At 41.3% G+C, this 20027-nt stretch overlaps 1 protein-coding gene across 2 annotated transcripts in view; it reads right to left on the reverse strand.

Moving 5' to 3' along the window:
- Positions 1-269: 269 nt before the first annotated feature.
- The window catches only part of sap130b (Sin3A-associated protein b), a 66012-nt gene continuing 46254 nt past the window's right edge, over positions 270-20027 (reverse strand). For both annotated transcript variants that reach the window (XM_072255785.1, XM_072255783.1), the window contains exons 19-21: positions 18249-18352; positions 9452-9565; positions 270-1774 (exon numbers count right to left, since the gene is read on the reverse strand). In XM_072255785.1, coding sequence (XP_072111886.1) covers positions 1616-1774; positions 9452-9565; positions 18249-18352 — 377 coding nt within the window. In that variant the 3' untranslated portion in view covers positions 270-1615. The remainder of the gene's footprint in view (positions 1775-9451; positions 9566-18248; positions 18353-20027) is intronic.

Here is a 20027-nt window from a genome sequence, read left to right on the forward strand (position 1 = left end):
CAAATTAGTTAAAAACAAGAAATTCAAATAGTAAATATATTTTGTCAAGGCACCACAAGTTAATAAAACAGCTGCAAAGAGTGGATTATTTTCACAGCTTGAGTGTTAAGTTTAGCCAACTGTGATCAATTCAAAATTCTCTGGAGAGTTGAAAACTAACAAGGTATGTGACATGTTCACCATTTTGTCACACTACCAGCTCTGGAAAATAGAACACACATACGTAAGAAGGTGCAAATTATGTCAGAGCTTTTTGTTTCCAGTCAGGATTATGCAGTTGGTATAAAAGCTTGCACTGTTTATTAATGGATTTTCAAGTGATTATGTACAAGAAACTGCATCACAAACTACAAACATCTCACACAAGATCACCACACACAAGAAAAGCAGCCCAGCTTAAATACCTTCTTGGTTACAGACACTGCTGGTCCAAACACCAAACACATAATGTGGAAAGAAGTGATGGAGGAGCAAAAAAAAAAGCCATGTTTTACAAAGACTCTGATCAAGAATCGTGCAACCTTCCTTTTAAATATAAAAAAAACTAGTAATTTCACTTTATTAATAATTTCTGATAGAAAGATGACATGGTTAGAATTTTAACCAATATATAGGAACCTGGAGTGGAACGATACTACAACTGCACAGTGCTCAGTCAATTCACCATGGCCAGGAGCAGCACAGAACAAAGCCACACTGCAACAAATTGACAATTCTTTTACAGTCCTTCTGGAAACTAAAGATACAACGAGGCTCACAAGTATGCAATTTTGATTAGCATACACCCCACTTATTCCCAAGATGAAAATATTAATATTTTTTAAGGGAACTTCTTTCTTTTTCTCATTGAGAAAATATTCAAACAGCTCTCGAATGGCTCCTGTCAGTCAATGCGGGGGCAAACACGAGTTAAGTTTTGCAAGTGCCAAGAATCACATTCTCAAAGATGCTTGCCTCATGTAATTGTAAAGGACAGCATATGCTTTAAGAGACCAGCAAAATCAGATTAGCTGTTTTCACAAAGGGGTTCCCTTCTTCTGTTGGTAAACTGACAACTCTGGCTGCTGGACTTGGATGATTCTTCCATTCTAAGCTACAGCCACCCTCAACAACTGCAGCTGACTGGGGTTGCTAATCACGAACACCTAGATTTCTTCTAACTTCTCGCCACTGTAAACCAACATTGGTGACGAGGTGCTGCTAAATTGGAACTAATGAATCACTACCCCAAACTCATTACCTCAAAGATTAAAAGAAAATTAACGGGAGAACTGCCTGCCAATCTGTTCTTTCTGAACAACGAGGAACATCAAAGGAAGGAGGAGGAGGAAGCCATGCTATTTAACTTGATGAGCAAGTTAGTCAACACTGCAGTGTGTAGTCAGGTTCAAGAAAAATCAAACTCACTTTTTGCAGGCTGTCACAATTTTAGTGGGATTCAACTGATCAACAATGCTGAGACTGTGGGTATTTCCAATTACTGCCATCCACACCACAGCAATGTTCATGTTCTGTGGAAACTATCCATTACCTGCAAACATTGGCTTTATTAAAATATCAAACTAAACATTTATACAGTGGCTTTAAAATACAGTTACTACCCAAATTTGAGACCTTAGGACTTCTCTTTTCTTTTCAATTTGGACACCTTTTTGACGGTTCCATTTTTGTTGAGGAGTTTTAGGACTCGATCCTTGTGATCCAGAACCTTCATCATGGTATCTTTGGCTTCAGTGATCTGGTCTATAACCAGTTTGCAACGCTGCATGTTCCCCTGTGAATAGAACAATGCAGAATAATGTTACAGCAAATTAGATACTATTAGTTCCATTCTCACCAAAATGCTCCCAACTGACTTGAGGACAGATCAAACCACACTCCATGGGCAGGAGGTGTACGGCTTTGTGCACTTTGCTTTGCCAGGGTCCCAGTGCTAGTCAGGTGTATGTCTTCATGCTGACTGGTCAGGTAAAAGAATAGACAAGAGATTCTGCAGATGCTGAAAATCCAGAGCAACGCACAAAATGCTGGAGGAACTCAGCTGGAGGGGAATGAACAGTCAACATTTCAGGCTAAGACCCTTCATTAGGACTGAGCTCTTCCAGCAACTGGTGTGTTGGTCAGGAAAAATAGCTTTATTTGAATAATCCAATTGGGAAGAGGCTTTGGTACTGTGATAGTGTGATGCACAAGGTCTGCTCTGTGGGATGCACAAAGATCCATTCTCTCAGCAATTTCACATCATTCACTTATTTATTTCTTTTGACTCAAGTGCTTCAGAACAAAAAAGAACCAGAGAGGGTGAGGCTATGAGGCTGGAAATGGTCAGTGGAGGGGGCAGCTGGGAGGGAAACAGGTGGGATTCCATTGCATAATTAAACCAATTTCATTTGTGAAACTGTATATACATTTTAAAACAACTTTTTAAACTAATAATAATTAGCTTATGAATGGGCCTCAAAAATATTTCACATTGTCCTTCTGTCCCTCCCAACTAAAAGGTTGTGTACTACCAAGTATACAGGACTAAAACAAATAACGATAATAAGTATTACTGCCTCAACCTTCCTCCTTTCCAATAAAGTCAGTGCTGTTCTGATCTTTGACCTCATCCTCTTAGCCCTCAATTCTCATGTAGAATTTGTACTTCCATGTTAGTCATGAATTTCTTTTAAGGACTACACCCACAACACTGTCGACATAGTGAACTTTCAAAGATTTGCAACCGGAGGAAATTCCTCCTTACAATTTTTTTTAATCCTAAGACACTGCTCTTTAATTTTGTAACTTAACAACTTCTGTCTTGCACTGTACTGCCCCAAAACAACAAATTTCATGGTGTGTCTGTAATAAGGAATACAATTCTGCTAACCAATTTTATATTCTCCTACTGTGAAATATCTTCACAACACCCCTCTGATGACCCTTCTCAAAATTAAACATCTCAATGGGATTGCCTCCTACTCTTCTAGATTCTCGGTTTGCATTTCCTTTCTTCTAAAACAATTCTCAAGAATCAAGTCCCCTAGATGTGACATCACAAACCCTGCATGGCTGTTACAAAGTTAATGCACCAACACTTTGCATCAAGAGTCTACATTTTTCCTCCAGTATCTTTCTTTAGTTACTTACATCCTATCTTCGTGTGTTCCTTTGAGTTTCTAAACACTATGTAATTTTAATAAAACTGTTTTCTATTCTTCCCAAAGTAATACATTTCCCCACTACCCATCTGCCACATGCTTGCCCACGTCTATATTCCACCTTACTGTCCTTGGTCATGTATAAACGTGGCTAAGCTATACTTGGTCCCCTAGTTCAAATCATTAGTACATAAGTAGTGAGGCCACTAGTACAGCTGGTTAACCCCCTCTTCTTCAGTGTGCTGCCATCAAGATTATTTGACACTTTTTATGTGGCACCCCACCAAATGCCTTTTGATTTGATCCTCAAACATTAACATTTTCTCCCTCTACAGATGCTGTCTGACCTGCTGAGTGTCTCCAGCATTTATTTCAGATTTCGCAATGTTTGATTTTTTGTTTTAATTTTCAAAGGACAATTAATGTTGGTTTGTGGCTCCCAGCTTCCTCTGTAATCCAGTGAATTGTAAACAGGATTCATACTATTAGTACACAGTTGATGCAAAAGGATTAATGAGCACTTTGAATTTGACTTTTCTCATAAAAAATGGTAAATCTGAAGCATCATGTGTTGTCAAATTTGGGACCATCCAGTTCAAGGTGCAGGACTATCTTATTAAAGTTAAGAATTTTTACCCCAACAGAAATGACTGCATATATACCTATCCACCAACCACAACATTCCTGCTCCAGGACATATTTTATCTAACTACGTGATACAGCCTCCTCAATTTCTTTACATTCTGCGGACAGATTTAACTGGCCATTTTTAAGGTGGAGATGGATCAACATTAGTGGTCTGATACAGAGCGCCATACTAGGCTTTCTCTGAGACGAGGTAATAAACACTGATGTGGACTGCAGTCTAATAAAGGCCAGATGGGGTTAAGACAGCCACTTTCTTTACCTAAAAGATATTAAGTAATCAGTTCAGTTTTGACAACAAATCTGATAAATTAAAAGTTGTTTTTTTTTAAATCTAGTTTAAGCTATTTCTCTCTTATCCCCCTAAATAATCTTAATTCAGATCCATAGTTTGGCATTACGGCATTAAAACGAGTGCCAAACTCAGCCACTACATTGTGGCATGTAAGCAACATCAGCAAGAATAGCAAATCATTGTGTTAGTTTGCCTGGTCCTTTTAGAGGGTGGTTAAGAATCACAGTGTTACAGACCAAGAACAAACTAGGCTGAGGACCTCAGGTTTCATTCCCGAAAGGATGTTAGTGAACAGCCAACCAACATCCTCTGTAAGGAAATTAATTACTGCATTTAATTTTTCCAGCTGTCATGACAGGACTTGAACTCTTGCCTGTGGACAATCAATCCACACCACCAGACTGAGAGTCAAGGTGACTCACCATTGTGTAAACGTAATCTGTTATCACACTGAGATGGAGCTAAGGGCAGCAGTCGTGTTATAGCTTGGACGGGAAGCAATTGTAGTGATACATAATTAGACCATAAGACATACGAGTACAATTAGGCCATTCGGCACATTGAGTCTGCACAGTCATTCAATCGTGGCTGATTTATTATCCCTCTCAACCACTTCTCCTGTCTTCTCCCCATGACCTTCCATGCCCCTACTAATCAATAACCGTTCAACTTACACTTTAAATATACCCAATGACTTGCTCTCCAGCGCCATCTAAGGCAATAAATTCCACAGATTCACCATCCTCTGACTAAAAAAAATCCTCCTCATATCTGTTCTAAATGGACATCCTTTTATTCCAAGGCTGTGCTCTCTGGTACAGGATTCCCCCGGTGTAGGAAACATCTTCCCCATGTCCACTCTATCTAGGCCTTTAAACATTCGATAGCTTTCAATGAGGTTCCCCCTCATTCTTCAAAACTTCACTGTACACAGGCCCAAAGCCATCAAACATTCCTCATGTGTTTATCCTTTCATCATTCTCGTGAACCTTCTCTGGACCCTCTCCAATGGCATCACATCCTTCTTAGATAAAGAGCCCAAAACTATGCACAATACTTCCAAGTGAGGCCTCACCAGTACCTTATAAAGCCTCAGCATTACATCCTGGCTTTAATATTCTAGTCCTCTCAAACTAAATGCTAACATTGAATTTGCATTCATCACCACCTACTCAACCTGCAAATTTACCTTTAGTGAATCCTGCACGAGGGCTCCCAAATCCCTTTACACCCCAGAATTCTGAATTATTTCTTGGAAAATAATCCACACCTTTATTCCTTCTTCCAAAGTGCCTGACCACACACTTCCCTTTACTATACTCCATCTGCCACTTCTTTGCCCATTTTCCTAACCTTCTGCAGACTTCCTGCTTCCTCAACATTACCTGCTCCTGAACCTAGTTTGTATCATCCACAAACGTGGCCACAAAGCCATTAATTCCGTCATCCAAATCTCTGACATATAATGTGAAAAGAAGCAGTCCCAACACCAACCCCTGAGGAACACCACTAGGAACTAGCAGCCAATCAGGAAAAGATCCTTTTATTCCCACTTCCTGCCAGTCAGCCAATCTTCTATCCATGCTACCATCTTTCCTATGGGCACTTGTTTAGCAGCTTCATGTGTAGCATCTTATCAAAGGTCTTCTGAAAATCCAAGTAAACAACATCCACTGACAGTCCTTTGTCTATCCTGTCTGTTAGTTCCTCAAATAATTCGAACAGATTTGTCAGGCAAGACTTTCTCTTAAGGAAACTATGCTGACTTCAGCCTATTTTATCATGTGCCTCCAAATCCCCCCAACACCCCCTCCCCCTTTTTTTCCAGTGGTCTGATATCCATTCTGGCTTCTCTTTTACTCTTTATACACCTGAAAAAAAAACTTTTGGTATCGTCTTTTATATTATTGGCTAGCTTACCTTCATATTTCGCCTTTTCTATCCTTATTGTTTTTTTAGTTGCCCTTTGTTGAATTTTAAAAGCTTCCCAATCATTTTTGCTATACTGTATGCCCTCTTTGCTTTTATGTTATCTTTGACCTGCCTTGCCTGCCACAGTCGCCCCATCTGTCCTTTAGAATACCTCTTCTTCGGGAGAAGTCTATCCTGCGCCTTACAAATTTCTCCCAGAAACTCTAGCCATTGCTATTCTGCCATCATCCCTGCTTGTGTTCCTTTCTAATCAACTTCGGTCAGCTCCTCTCTCAAGTCTCTGTAGTTGCCTTTACTCCACTGTAATAATGATACATCTGATTTTGGCCTTAAACCCTCAAACTGCAGGGTGAATTCTATCACATAATGTCACTGACTCCTAAGGCTTCCTTTACCTTAAGCTCCCTAATCAAATCAGGTTCATTACACAAAATCCAAAATTGCCTTTTTCCTAGTGGGTTCAACTACAAGCTACTCTAAAAAGCCATCTTGCGGGCATTCTACAAGTTTTCTCTCTTGGGATATAGCGTCAAAATGATTTTCCCAATCTACCTCCATATATTGAAATCTCCCCATGACTATCATAACTTGCTCGTTTTACATGCATTTTTTATCCCCCGTTGTAATTTGCACTCCACATCCTGGCTACCGCTTGGAAGCCTGTAATCTAACTCCCATCCAGGTCTTTCGACATGCAGTTTAGCTCTACCCACAGGGATTATACATCTTCCTATCCTATGTCACCTTTTTCTAAGAACCTGTTCCCATCCATCCCCCAGCCTCCAAATAGAGCCACCCTGCCCCCCGCCTACCTGTCTGTCATTTCAATACAATATGTATTCTTGGATGATAAGCTCTCAACTATGCTCTCAGTAATGCCCACAACATCACACCTGAATATTTCTAACCTCACTGCAAGATTATCTACCTTATTCCGTATACTGATGCATTGAAGTATAACACCTTCAGACTTTTCAGCACCCTTTTCAATTTTTTCCCCATGTTACCAGCAGTTACATTCTTATCTCTTTCTAAACTACACACTGTATTTACTCGTATACCAACAACCCCATCCTCTGCACTACCACTCCGGTTCCCACCTCCTTGCCAAATTAGTTTAAACCCTCTCCAACAGCTCAAGCTAGCCTGCTCACAAAGATATTGGTTGCCCTTGAGTTCAGGTATAACCTGTCTTTCTGTAAAGATCACACCTTTCCCAGGAGAGATGATCTAGAAATTTTAAACCTTGCCCCGGCATCAATTCCTCAGACACACCTTCATCTACCAAATCATCCTACACATATCCTCATTGGCACGTGGCACAGACATCAATACAGAGATTGCTGTCCAGGAGGTCCTCCTTTTCAGCTTTCTATGCAACTCCCTATATTCTCTCTTCAGATCCTCATCTCTTTTCTTATGTGTGGTGTTGGTACCACAACTTCTAGCTGTTCATCCTCCCCCTTTAGAACGCTGTGGACTCAAACTGAGATATGCCTAACCCTGGCACCTGGAAGGCAACATACCATCCTGATGTCCCTTTCATATCCACAGACATTCACATGACGAATAATGTCAATGTCATCTAGGAGGTCCCAGGTGTGCTGGTTTCCATTATCCTACCTTGGTGATGCTTTACCATAGGGAGATCGATCAATTCAGCCCATATCTGGAGGTTGCCTAGAATTAGCCGGTTACAACAATACATTTAGCCATCTAGTCAGTTGCAATAACAGATTTAAATTCTTCTCTTTCCTGCAGCTTGCACAATTCTAGCCTTCAAATTCCATAAGACCACAAGTTATAGGAGCAGAATGAGGCCATTTGGCCCATCGAGTCTGCTCCACCATTTCATCATGGCTGATCCATTTTCCTCTCAGCCCTAATTCTGCCTTCTCCCGGGATCTCTTCATGCCCTGACTAATTAAGAATCTATCAACCTCTTCCTTAAATATATCCAATAACTTGACCTCCTCAGCCACCTGTGGCAACAACTCCAGATTCACCACTCTCTGGCTAAATTAGCATCCCTCTATTCTGAGGCTGTGTCCTCTGGTCTTCGTCACCACAGGACACACCCCCTTTACATCCACTGTATCTAGGCCTTTCAGCATTCGATAGGTTTCAATAAGATCCCTCCTCATTCTTCTGAATTCCAGTGAATACAGGCTCAGAGCCATCAAAGGTTCCTCATATGAGAAGCCTTTCAATCCCGGAATCATTTTTGTGAACCTCCTCTGGACCCTCTCCAATGTCAGCTCATCTTTTTTTTTTAAGATAACAGGCCTAAAAACTGCTCACAATACTCCAAGTGATGCCTCAAAAATCCTCAACATTACATCCTTGCTTTTATATTCTAGTCCTCTTGAAATGAATGCTAACGTTGCATTTGCCTTCCTCACCACCAACTCAACCTGCAAATTAACCTTCAGGAAATCCTACACAAGGACTCCCAAGTCCATTTGCAACTCAGATTTTTGAAATTTCACTCCATTTAGAAAATAGCTTATGCTTTTACTTCTTCTACCAAAGTGCATGACCATACACTTCCCAACACTGTATTCCATTTGCCACTTCTTTGCCATTTCTCCTAATCTGTCTAAGTCCCTCTGTAGCCTCTGCTTCCTCAACACTACCTGGCCTTCCACCTATCAACGCATCGTCCGCAAACTTGGCCACAAAGCCATCAGTTCCATCATCCAAATAATTGACATATAACGTAAAAAGCAGTCCCAACACAGACACCTGTGGAACATCAACCAGAAAAGACTCCCTTTATTCCCACTTTGTCTCCTGCCAATCAGCCAATGCCTTATCCATGCTTGTATCTTTTCTGAAACACCACAGGCTCTTAACTTGTTAAGCAGCTTTATGTGTGGCACCTTGTCAAAGGCCTTCAGAACATCCAAGTACACAACATCCTCTTTTGTCTTTTCTACCTGTTATTTCTTCAAAGAATTCCAACAGTTTTTTTGTTTGTGATTTGTCAGGCAAGAATTTCCCTAAAGGTAATCATGCTGACTTTAGCCTATCTTATCATGTGCCTCTAAATACCCCGAAACCACATTCTTAACAATCGACTTCCAACATCTTCCCAACCAATAAGGTCAGACTAACTGGCCTATAATTTCCTTTCCCCTGCTTCTCTTCCTTCTTGAAGAATGGAGTAACATTTGCAATTTTCCAGTCCTCCAAAATCATGCCAGAATCTATTGATTCTTTAAAGATCATTACCAATGCCTCCGCAATCTCTTCAGTCTCCTCTTTCAGCACCCTACGATGTAGACCATCTGGTCCAGGTGACATCTACCTTCAGACCTCACAAACTGCAGAGATGGGGCCTTGTATATATCATGGGCCAGCACTTAATCTGCTCCCAGCAATGCATGGCTGGGATGTGAGCTCCACAGTTTGCTCATATAGGGCATCCACAAACCTGGATCAGCTCACTGATTCGATGCATGTCATCATCTGCAGCTGCTTTCTTCTTTGGAATCAGCCCTTCCTGTAATGAAGCCAATCTGTTGTACACATCATGTTCCAAGCTAGTCTGTAGAGTTCAGAAAAAGAAAAGGATTAGTGAAAAGGACTGAGCTCAAATTCCAAACTTTTTCTTAGTAATCTGCAATGAGTAAATACTTGAATGTTATGATACCCAGTCAGGAAACAAATGAACAGAATCTGTTTTAGTTTAAATTTCCTTCCCTCTCCCCACCCTAGTTCTTAAGCATTGCAAATTCTAGGAAACCTCTAGTATAATTTTCATAGACATTATTAATGCATGAGCCTTGAAAGTAAAACAGATAATTCTTAATGCCCTTTATGTGGAAATTAAAATCCCACTGATGTTTCTTCTGTTAAGTGGTTACATTCACCGAGTAGATAACGCTCAATTGTATTCACAGCTCCTCGGGAAATGATTGAATGCCAGAGCAGACTCGATGAGCTGAATGCCTAATTCTGCTCCCAAGTCTTATAGAGCCCATGCCTACATGAGCAAAGGCCTTGTCAAAATTCAGTCAAAGACAAAGTGACAAGTAGCATTTAACCAACAAGCACCAGGTACTTTACCATAATATTTTTGATATTCAGTTGTCACTAACACTGCCATTTTATGGTTCACCACCAAGCAGAACTCAGCTGGACCAGTTGTGCAGGGTCTCCCTTCTCAACATCTATGCAGGCATGTCAGAAGCATGATTTTTCACTTGTCTGGGTGAATGCAGCCTCAACAGATCAGAAGTTAAACAGTAGCGAGGATGAAGTATCCTGCCTGATTCATCAACCTAACTATTCACACCTTGAGCACTGTGGATGCAGTGTGCACCATCTACAAACTGCACTGCAGTTATTTAAAAGAGCACAGTACCTCCCAACATCACAGCCTCCATTAGCCTTCCCTTTCCTTTGCCAAAAATTATCCTTTACTTCAGGATCAAAGAAAGCATCAGCTTTTGTGTATTTAAAGCACCTCCCCACCTTGCCCTGTCACCTTTCATAATGACAGCTTTGTCACTAAGACTGAAACTGGTCCTGACTCACCACCATTTGTGATCTCAACTATAAATGATTTCATGTAATCATCTGTCAGACATCTAGCATCATGAAACAAATAGAATTTGACTTCTGCTGACATAACTTACTCACAGATCAGCATGAACAATGCACCAGAGCTTCCCGAAGATAATATTGTACACAGTATCCAGTACCATGACAGTTACGTTCAGCAAACACTTAGTTAACAACTTTTAATGAAGGTCACAGTTGACAACCAAATACAAAGATCATTCTATTTACAGAGCTCTACTGGTAAATTTAGATCCACGCACCCACTACAACAATGGGTCTTTTATCATAATGCAATGATGTAGAGTCTGGTGTGCTTCATGAGAAGGTATCTAGTAAACACATACCTCAGCTCCTTTCCATAAACAGCAAAATTGGCAGATGTTTGCTTTATGCGCTGGAATATCTTCAAATACATTTCAGCATAACTTCTCCCTTTGGTATCAAGTTACAGACAGTATACTGGAATTCCTTGCGTGTGCTTCCAGCATGAAATCAGACTCAGCAGCATCCTACAGTCATACTGATGTCAGTCTTATTTGATCACAAACTTCTACAGACACACTGTTGAAAGTATCCTGACAGGTTACGTCATGCTCTGTTTCGGCAATTCAAATGTCCAGGACTACAAGCTACAGAGAGTAGTGCATTAACCAAACAGATCACAGGCAAATCCCTTCACATCATCGGCAGCACCTATAAAAGATGCTGGCTTAAGGCAGCAAAATCTACCGAAGATCCTCACCATCTACTTGCAGCTACCATCGAGCAGAAAGTCCCAGACCACCAGGTTCCAGCACAGCTACTTCCCTTCAACAATCTGGTGCTTAATCCAACTGGCAAAACCTTAATCACCACTATAATTTAGTAAACCTATGGTTATTCTGATCACCATGGACTAAAATGGACTGTTTAAAAAAAATTGAATTACATTTTTACTTATAAAATTTGTGTATAATCTACGTTTAACAAGTTTTTCTTATGAATGCTGCTTATTTGATGCTATATGCCTGTGGCACTGTTACAGACTAGTTTTGCATTATCACCTGTGCAGATGACCATAAACTCTACGTGGAGTCCACCAAAATATTTCAGAGGAATAAGTAGCAAGGCATCGAAATTCACTGGAGCCAGGAAACAAAGTGATGATGAAAAGAGGTTTTGCAGGAATTTCATACAAGTCCTCCTCACAGCGATATTCCTTTGCACGTGTAGCTCAGGGAACTGGGAATGAGTGAATAAGCCCCGCTTACGAGAACACGCACAGAAATTTTCTCCAGCATGGAGAAAGTAACTCAGCCAATCAGGAAGGCTACGGATTACAGAAGATGGAAGTTGTTAGGAAAGACACTGGGGAACAAACATAGGAATCAGGTATAGGGATGGTGGGTAGCGATTGGGGCTTTAACAAGATATGAATCAAGCATTTTGGGGTGCAAATAGGTAAATAAAATTTATCTTGAATGACCTAACAGTAGATTGATTCCAAATTATGCAAGTATATTTCCAGCCGTTTATCTATTAAATCTCTGATGCTAGTTAATAAAACCACTCTATTTTCTGAGTTGTTATTTTAAACTTCCTGTAGAATCACCACTATTTATTTGAAAGCATAAATCAATAACCCCACCCACCCTGGATGTTCTCCTATCCCTCTCCCAACGAGCAGGAGATACAAAAGCCTCAAAGAAAAGCTTTTATCCCACTGTTATCAGATCTCTTAAACAGATATTGAAATGTACTCGTGGCCTCAATCTACCTCATTAGGATTGTACACTTTATCATTTACCTGCACTGCACTTTCTCGGTAGCTTTTATGCTTAATTCTGCATTGTTTTGTTTTACCCTATTCTAGCTCAATGCATAGTTTAATGATATGATCTGTATAAACAATATGCTTTTGGGACTGCCTGGTAAAGGAAGCCTAGAGAAAAATAATATTAACAAAGACGAAGTCTCACTCCAAGCAAGGACTGGACTTCAATTGTAAACAAAGTGGGAGAGCGGAAACCTGATTGGATGAAGACTAACCAATCAGGAGGGACGGAATACAGGGGTGTAAATACTACCAGTCTAGACATGCCCAGGCATCAACACTGAAGGATGTCAAAGTATGTCATCAAAACACTAGTTATAATCAAACCTGTACTCTGCTTGAAGCCAGAGAAGAGTTTATTCATAATATGCATACAAGCTTTTCACCGTATCTTGGTACATGTGACAATAATAAACTGATACCAATAAAAGGTCAGATTAATTTAACTATGTCTATTTTAATGTAAAGAGTATCATGAACAAAGGGGATGAGCTTAGAGCGTGGATCAGTACAGGGAGCTATGATGTTGTGGCCATTACAGAGTCTTGGATGACTCAGGGGCAGGAACGGCTACATTTAGTGCCAGGCTTTAGATGTTTCAGAAAGGAAAGGGAGAGAGGCAAAAGAGGTGGGGGAATGACACTGCTAATCAGAGATAGTGTCACATTGAAACATCGAAAACCGACAGCACTATACAGGTCCTTCGGCCCACAAAGCTGTGCTGAACATGTCCTTACCTTAGAAATTACCTCGAGTTATCCATAGCCCCCTATTTTTCTGAGCTTTATATACCTGTCCAGGAGCCTCTTAAAAGACCCTATCATATCTGCCTCCACCACCGTCACCTGCAGTCCATTTCACACACTCACCACTCTCTGCATAAAAAACACCACTCTCTGCATAAAAAAAACTGACATCACCTCTGTAGCTACTTCCAAGCACCTTAAAACCGTGCCCTCTCATGTTAGCCATTTCAGCCCTGGGAAAAAGCCTCTGACTATCCACACAATCAATGCCTCTCATCATCTTATACACCTCTATCAGGTCACCTCTCATCCTCCGTCTCTCCAAGGAGTAAAGGCCGAGTTCACTCAACCTATTCTCATAAGCCATGCTCCCCAATCCAGGCAACATCCTTGTAAATCTCCTCTGCACCCTTTCTATGGTTTCCACATCCTTCCTGCAGAGAGGTGACCAGAAATGAGCACAGTACTCCAAGTGGGGTCTGACCAGTGTCCTATATAGCTGCAACATTACCTCTCTGCTCCTAAACTCAATCCCACGATTGATGAAGATCAATGCACCAGATGCCTTCTTAACCAGTCAACCTACGCAACACACATCAAAGTTGCTGGTGAATGCAGCAGGCCAGGCAGCATCTCTAGGAAGAGGTACAGTCGACTTTTCGGGCTGAGACCCTTCGTCAGAACGCCTGCTGCGTTCACCAGCAACTTTGATGTGTGTTGCTTGAAGTTCAAGCATCTGCAGAATTCCTCGTATTTGAGTCAACCTACGCAGCAGCTTTGAGTGTCCTATGGACTTGGACCCCAAGATCCCTCTGATTCTCCACATTGCCAAGAGTCTTACCATTAATACTATATTCTGCTATCACATCTGACCTACCAAACTGAACCACTTCACACTTATCTGGGTTGAACTCCATCTGCCACTTCTCAGTCCAGTTTTGCATCCTATCAATGTCCCACTGTAACCTCTGACAGCCCTCCACACTATCCACAACACCACAAACCTTTGTGTCATCAGCAAATTTACTGACCCATCCCTCCACTTCCTCATCCAGGTCATTTATAAAACTCACGAAGAGTAGGGGGTCCCAGAACAGATCCCTGAGGCACACCACTGGTCACCAACCTCCATGCAGAATATGACCCGTCTACAACTACTCTTTGGCTTCTGTGGGCAAGCCAGTTCTCGATCCACAAAGCAATGTCCCCTTGGATTCCACGCCTCCTTACTTTCTCAATAAGCCTTGCATGGGGTACCTTATCAAATGCCTTGCTAAAATCCATATACACTACATCTACTGCTCTACCTTCATCAACCTGTTTAGTCACATCCTCAAAAAATGTTAAATCCTTTTCAATGCCACCATTAACTTTACAGCTTTATAACCAAACTCTGTCCAAGGTCCAGATGATGCCTTGGGTACATCAGTGATATTCTTCTCTCTCAAACTGGTCTCCCCTCTCTCTTATTGGTCTCTCTCCCTCTTCCTCCTATGTCCCGCCCCGTTTATTGGTCTCTCTCTTCTCCTATTGTTTCTCTCTCTCTCGCTCTCCCTGTCTCCTACAAGTTTCTCTGTCCTACTTATCTCCTCTTCCCCTATTGGTCTTTCGCTCTCTCTCCTGTTTGTCTTCCCAACCCACCCTCTCCCCACCTCCTATTGGGATCTCTCTCTCTCACTCACAGCTGCAGAAAAGAAGGAAGTCATGGAAAGATTGCCTACTGACCGTCTCTTTGTGTGGAAGTTAGGAACAGGAAGGGGTCAATAACTCTACTGGGTGTTTTTTTATAGACCACCCAATAGTAACAAGGATATCGAGGAGCAGATAGGGAGATAGATTCTGGAAAGATGCAATAACAGGGCTGTCGAGGCAGGAGGTTTTATTTTCCCCAATATTGATTGGCATCTTCCTCGAGCAAGGAGCTTAGATGGAGAGGAGTTTGTTAGGTGTGTTCAGGAAGGTTTCCTGACACAATATGTAGATAAGCCTACAAGAGGAGAGGCTGTACTTGATTTGGTATTGGGAAATGAACATGGTCATGTGTCAGATCTCTCAGTGGGAGAGCATTTTGGAGATAGTGATCACAATTCTATCTCCTTTACCATAGCACTGGAGAGGGATGGTAAAGGAGATAGAATTGTGATCTATCTCCTTGTCTATCCATAGGTACAGACAAGTTAGGAAAGCGTTTAATTGGAGTAAGGGGAAATATGAAGCTATCAGGCAGGATCTTGGAAACATAAATTGGGAACAGATGTTCTCAGGGAAATGTATGGCAGAAATGTGGTAAGTGTTCAGGGGATATTCCCGTGGCGTTCTGCATAGGTACGTTCCAATGAGACAGGGAAAGGATGGTAGGGTACAGACACCATGGTGTACAAAGGCTGTTGAAAATCTAGTCAGGAAGAAAAGCTTAGAAAAGACTCAAAAAATTAGGTAATGATAGAGATCTAGAAAATTATAAGGCAAGCAGGAAGGAACTTAAGAATGAAATTAGGAGAGCCAGAAGGGGCCATGAGAAGGCCTTGGCGAGCAGGATTAAGGAAAACTCCAAGTATGTGACGAGCAAGAGGATAAGACGTGAGAGAATAGGACCAATCAAGTGTGACAGTGGAAAAGTGTGTATGGAACTGGAGGAGATAGCAGAGGTACTTAATGAATACTTTGCTTCAGTATTCACTACAGGAAAGGACCTTAGCAATTGTAGGGATGACTTATAGCAGATTGAAAAGCTTGAGCACATAGACATTAAGTAAGAGGATGTGCTAGAGCTTTTGGAAAACATCAGGTTGGATAAGTCACCAGGACTGGATGAAATATGCCCCAGGCTACTGTGGGAGGTGAGGGAAGGAGATTGCTGAGCCTCTGGCATTGATCTTTGTATCAATGGGGATGAGAGAGGATTGGAAGATTGCAGATGTTGTTCCCTTATTCAATAAAGGGAGTGGAGATAGCCCAAGAAATTAAAGACTAGTGAATCCTACTTCAGTGGTTGATAAGTTGATGGAGAAGATCCTGAGAGGCAGGATTTATGAACATTTGGAGGGGCATAATATGCTTAGGAATAGTCAGCACGGCTTCGTCAAAGGTAGGTCGTGCCTTACGAGCCTGATTTAATTTTTTGAGGATGTGACTAAACACATTGGTGAAGGTAGAGCAGTAGATATAGTGTATATGGATTTTAGCAAGGCAGTTGACAAGGTACCCCATGCAAGGCCTATTGAGAAAGTAAGGAGGCATGGGATCCAAGGGGACTTGGCTTTGTGGATCCAGAATTGGCTTGCCCACTGAAGGCAAAGAGTGGCTGTAAATGGGTCATATTCTGCATGGAGGTTGGTGACCAGTGGAGTGCCTCAGGGATCTGATCTTCAACCACTTCTCTTCGTGATTTTTATAAATGACCTGGCTGAGGAAGTGGAGGGATGGGTTAGTAAATTTGCTGATGACACAAAGGTTGGGGATGTTGTGGATAGTGTGGAGGGCTGTCAGAGGTTACAACAGGACATCCATAGGATGCAAAACTGGACTGAGAAGGGGCAGATGGAGTTCAACCCAGATAAATTGAGGTGGTTCATTTTGGTAGGTCAAATATGATGGCAGAAGAGAGTATTAATGGTAAGACTCTTGGCAGTGTGGAGGATCAGAGGGATCTTGGGGTCCGAGTCAATAGGACACTCAAAGCTGCTGCGCAGGTTGACTCTGTGGTTAAGAAAGCATACGGTGCATTGGCCTTCATCAACTGTGGGACTGAGTTCAAGAGCTGAGAGGTAATGTTACAGCTGTATAGGACCCTGGTCAGACCCCACTTGGAGTACTGTGCTCAGTTCTGGTCACCTCGCTACAGGAAGGATGTGAAAACTATAGAAAAGGTGCAGAAGAGATTTACAAGGATGTTGCCTGGATTGGGGAGCATGTCTTACGAGAATAGGTTGAGTGAATGTGGTGTTTTCTCCTTGGAGTGACAGAGGACGAGAGGTGACCTGACAGAGGTGTACAAGATGATGAGAGGCATTGATTATGTGGATAGTCAGAGGCTTTTTCCCAGGGCTGAAATGGCTAACACGAGAGGGCATAGTTTCAAGGTGCTTGGAAGAAGGTACAGAGGAGATGTCAAGGGTAAGTTATTATTGTTGTTTTTTTTTTAAAAGCACAGAGAGTGGTGAGTGCTTGGAATGGGCTGCCAGTGACAGTGGTGGAGGAGGCGGATACAATAGGGTCTTTTTAAGAGGCTCCTGGATAGATAGATGGAGCTTAGAAAAATAGAGGGCTATGGGTAACCCTCAGCAATTTCTAAAGTAAGTACACGCTCAGCACAGCATTGTGGGCCAAAGGGCCTCTATTGTGCTGTAGGTTTTCTATGTTTCTATTTGGATATGCACACTTGGAGGATGAGAGCTGACTTGATAGAGGTGTACAACATTATAAGAGGCACAAATCAAGTGGCTAGTCAGAGACTTTATCCTAGTGTGGAAATGGCTAATATGAAGGTGTGTAATTGGAGGAAAGTATAAGGGGATGGGAGAAGCAAGTTTCTTTTATATAGAGTGTGGTAGGTATGTGGAACACCCTGTCTAGGGGCATTTTAAAAACTCTTAAAGAGGCACATACAAGATAGAAGAATGGAGGGCCATGTACGAGGGAAGGATTAAATTGAAGGTCAGCACAACATCATGAGCTGAAGGGCCTGTATTGTACTGTAATGTTCTATGCTCCATGTTCTGCTACTTTTCAGAAAAAAATCTATTTTTCAGAAAACAGAACTATTTCCAGATTTCTGTTCTGATAAGATTAAGCACAGATACATTGAGCAACAGCAAAACTTAGACGAAATGGGACAGATGAGACTACTTTAACACACAGCATAGGCTTGATATGCTAAGTGGCCTTATATATTTTAAGAATAGAACAATAGAACTTCTTGCGATACGAAACATAAGATAAAAGTGGAGATTGCTATTGACACTTTGGCAATAAAAGACACTACTTTTTTCAGAAGTCTGTGAAAAACAAACATCATACTTAAGCAACAACTATAAAATTGGACCAGGTGCTACACACCTAACTGCTTGCAATGTGCACAAATATGCAGGCTTCACCCAACTTACCAACTGCATGAGTTGTGCGGCACAGAGGTGTACTTTCCAACCCTGAGCCTTGCAGACAATTCCTTTTTGATTGGCTATCTCTTGTAGCGTGGGCTTTTTCTCCTCTAGAAGTAAAGAGAGAGAAGGCATTAATCCAGGATTACTGTGCAGTGAAGAATAAATCAACCAACCAAAACGTTACAAGAGATTTTATGTACTTTCAGAGACAAATACAAGTTGCATTTGATCAGTTAAACTCAAGAACCCTCAAGTGAAAAGAAACAGACTAGGCCTAAGCACCTTCTAAAATTATAGTCAAAGATCTCCCGAAATCTCGTATCAGAGCATTATTGCTCTCCTAGTTAAAATGTAGAATTGAAAAAAGAATGACATTTAAATAGCAACTTACATTTTCTGCCCAAAGACTACACAAGCAACAAATTACTTTGGCAGTAATTTTTCACATTTATCGAACATGGCTCAAGTAGCAATTTTAGTAGAAGGTTGTGTGTTTAAGTCATAGTCCAAGATTTCTAGCCCAACTGAACCTTCTGACCAATGATGGTGGAAAAGGGAGTGTGATGTCTCTGGAGGCACTGTTCGTTCTGTATGCAGTTCGTTTTGTACAAATGTCACTTCCTGTTTATAATCTGTATCTACATCATTTCCTTCACAGGTTAATTCAGATTTCAACTTGAAGCGCACACAGTAGAAAGACATCCATCTCCATCCACTCTTTACTTGCCCTTGAAACAGCAATATCTGAGTCTTAAGCTTTCTTAATATTGGTAAGCATTAGTAAATGTACTTTGGAAGTATTAGGTTTATCGTTCATCGTTAAGCTATTGTTTTGCCAGGAGTTCGTTCTAGTCCATGGCATAACTATCTGTGTATAACCTTGTTTAACACTGATCAGGATTGACAATATTGGCATATTCAGGCGTATGTCAATTCTGTATTGAATCTAATATGTGTTTTACTTAACTTTTTGAAACCACGAAGTTATCATTAAAAACACTGAAGAAAGCTTCTGGCTGGGGTGATTTTTGAGAAGGTCCCTGTCTAGCTTTGTACGCAATGCACTGCAAGGGCAGTAGAGGGAGCATTTGCATGTAATATGTAATATGTAAGCTTCAATGTCTGTTTCAATGGCTCAAATGGATTTAAGTGGATAAATGATAAATGGACTTGTTTTGATAAACATTTACCAAAGTCACCATTCACTGTTTTCTGGGTTCTTGTTCTGCACCCAATAGCTAAACATCTTCCTATTACAGTGTAAAACAAGGTCTACATTATACCCCTCATTGTTCAGATGCCAACTGACAAAATTACCAACAATATTAAATGTTTTCACAAGCTAACAGTAGAAGTAAAATGATAAGCATTTACACAGTTTAGTTTGTGCCTGTAGATGGCAGAATGACAATACAAGTACAGGTGTCCCCAACTTTTCGAATGTTCGCTTTACGAAACCTCACTGTTACGAGAAACCTACATTAGTTCCCTGTTTTCGCTAACAGACGGTGTTTTCACTGATACGAAAAAAAGCAGCGCGCGCCCCGAGCAGCCGCTCTCCCCCAGATTCGGAACTGCATTCTCACCGGCATTGCTTAAACATGTGCCTGTGAGCAGCCGTTAGCAAGATGAGTTCTAAGGTATCAGAAAAGCCTAAAAGAACTCGTAAGGGTGTTGCACTTAGCGTAAAACTAGACATAATTAAGTGTTTCGATTGTGGTGAACAAAGTAAGGACAAAGTGAGTTTGGCTTGTGGAAGTTGACGAAGATGATGTTGAAGAG

Source organism: Mobula birostris, chromosome 4, assembly GCF_030028105.1.
Source record: "Mobula birostris isolate sMobBir1 chromosome 4, sMobBir1.hap1, whole genome shotgun sequence".
Classification (NCBI taxonomy): domain Eukaryota; kingdom Metazoa; phylum Chordata; class Chondrichthyes; order Myliobatiformes; family Myliobatidae; genus Mobula; species Mobula birostris.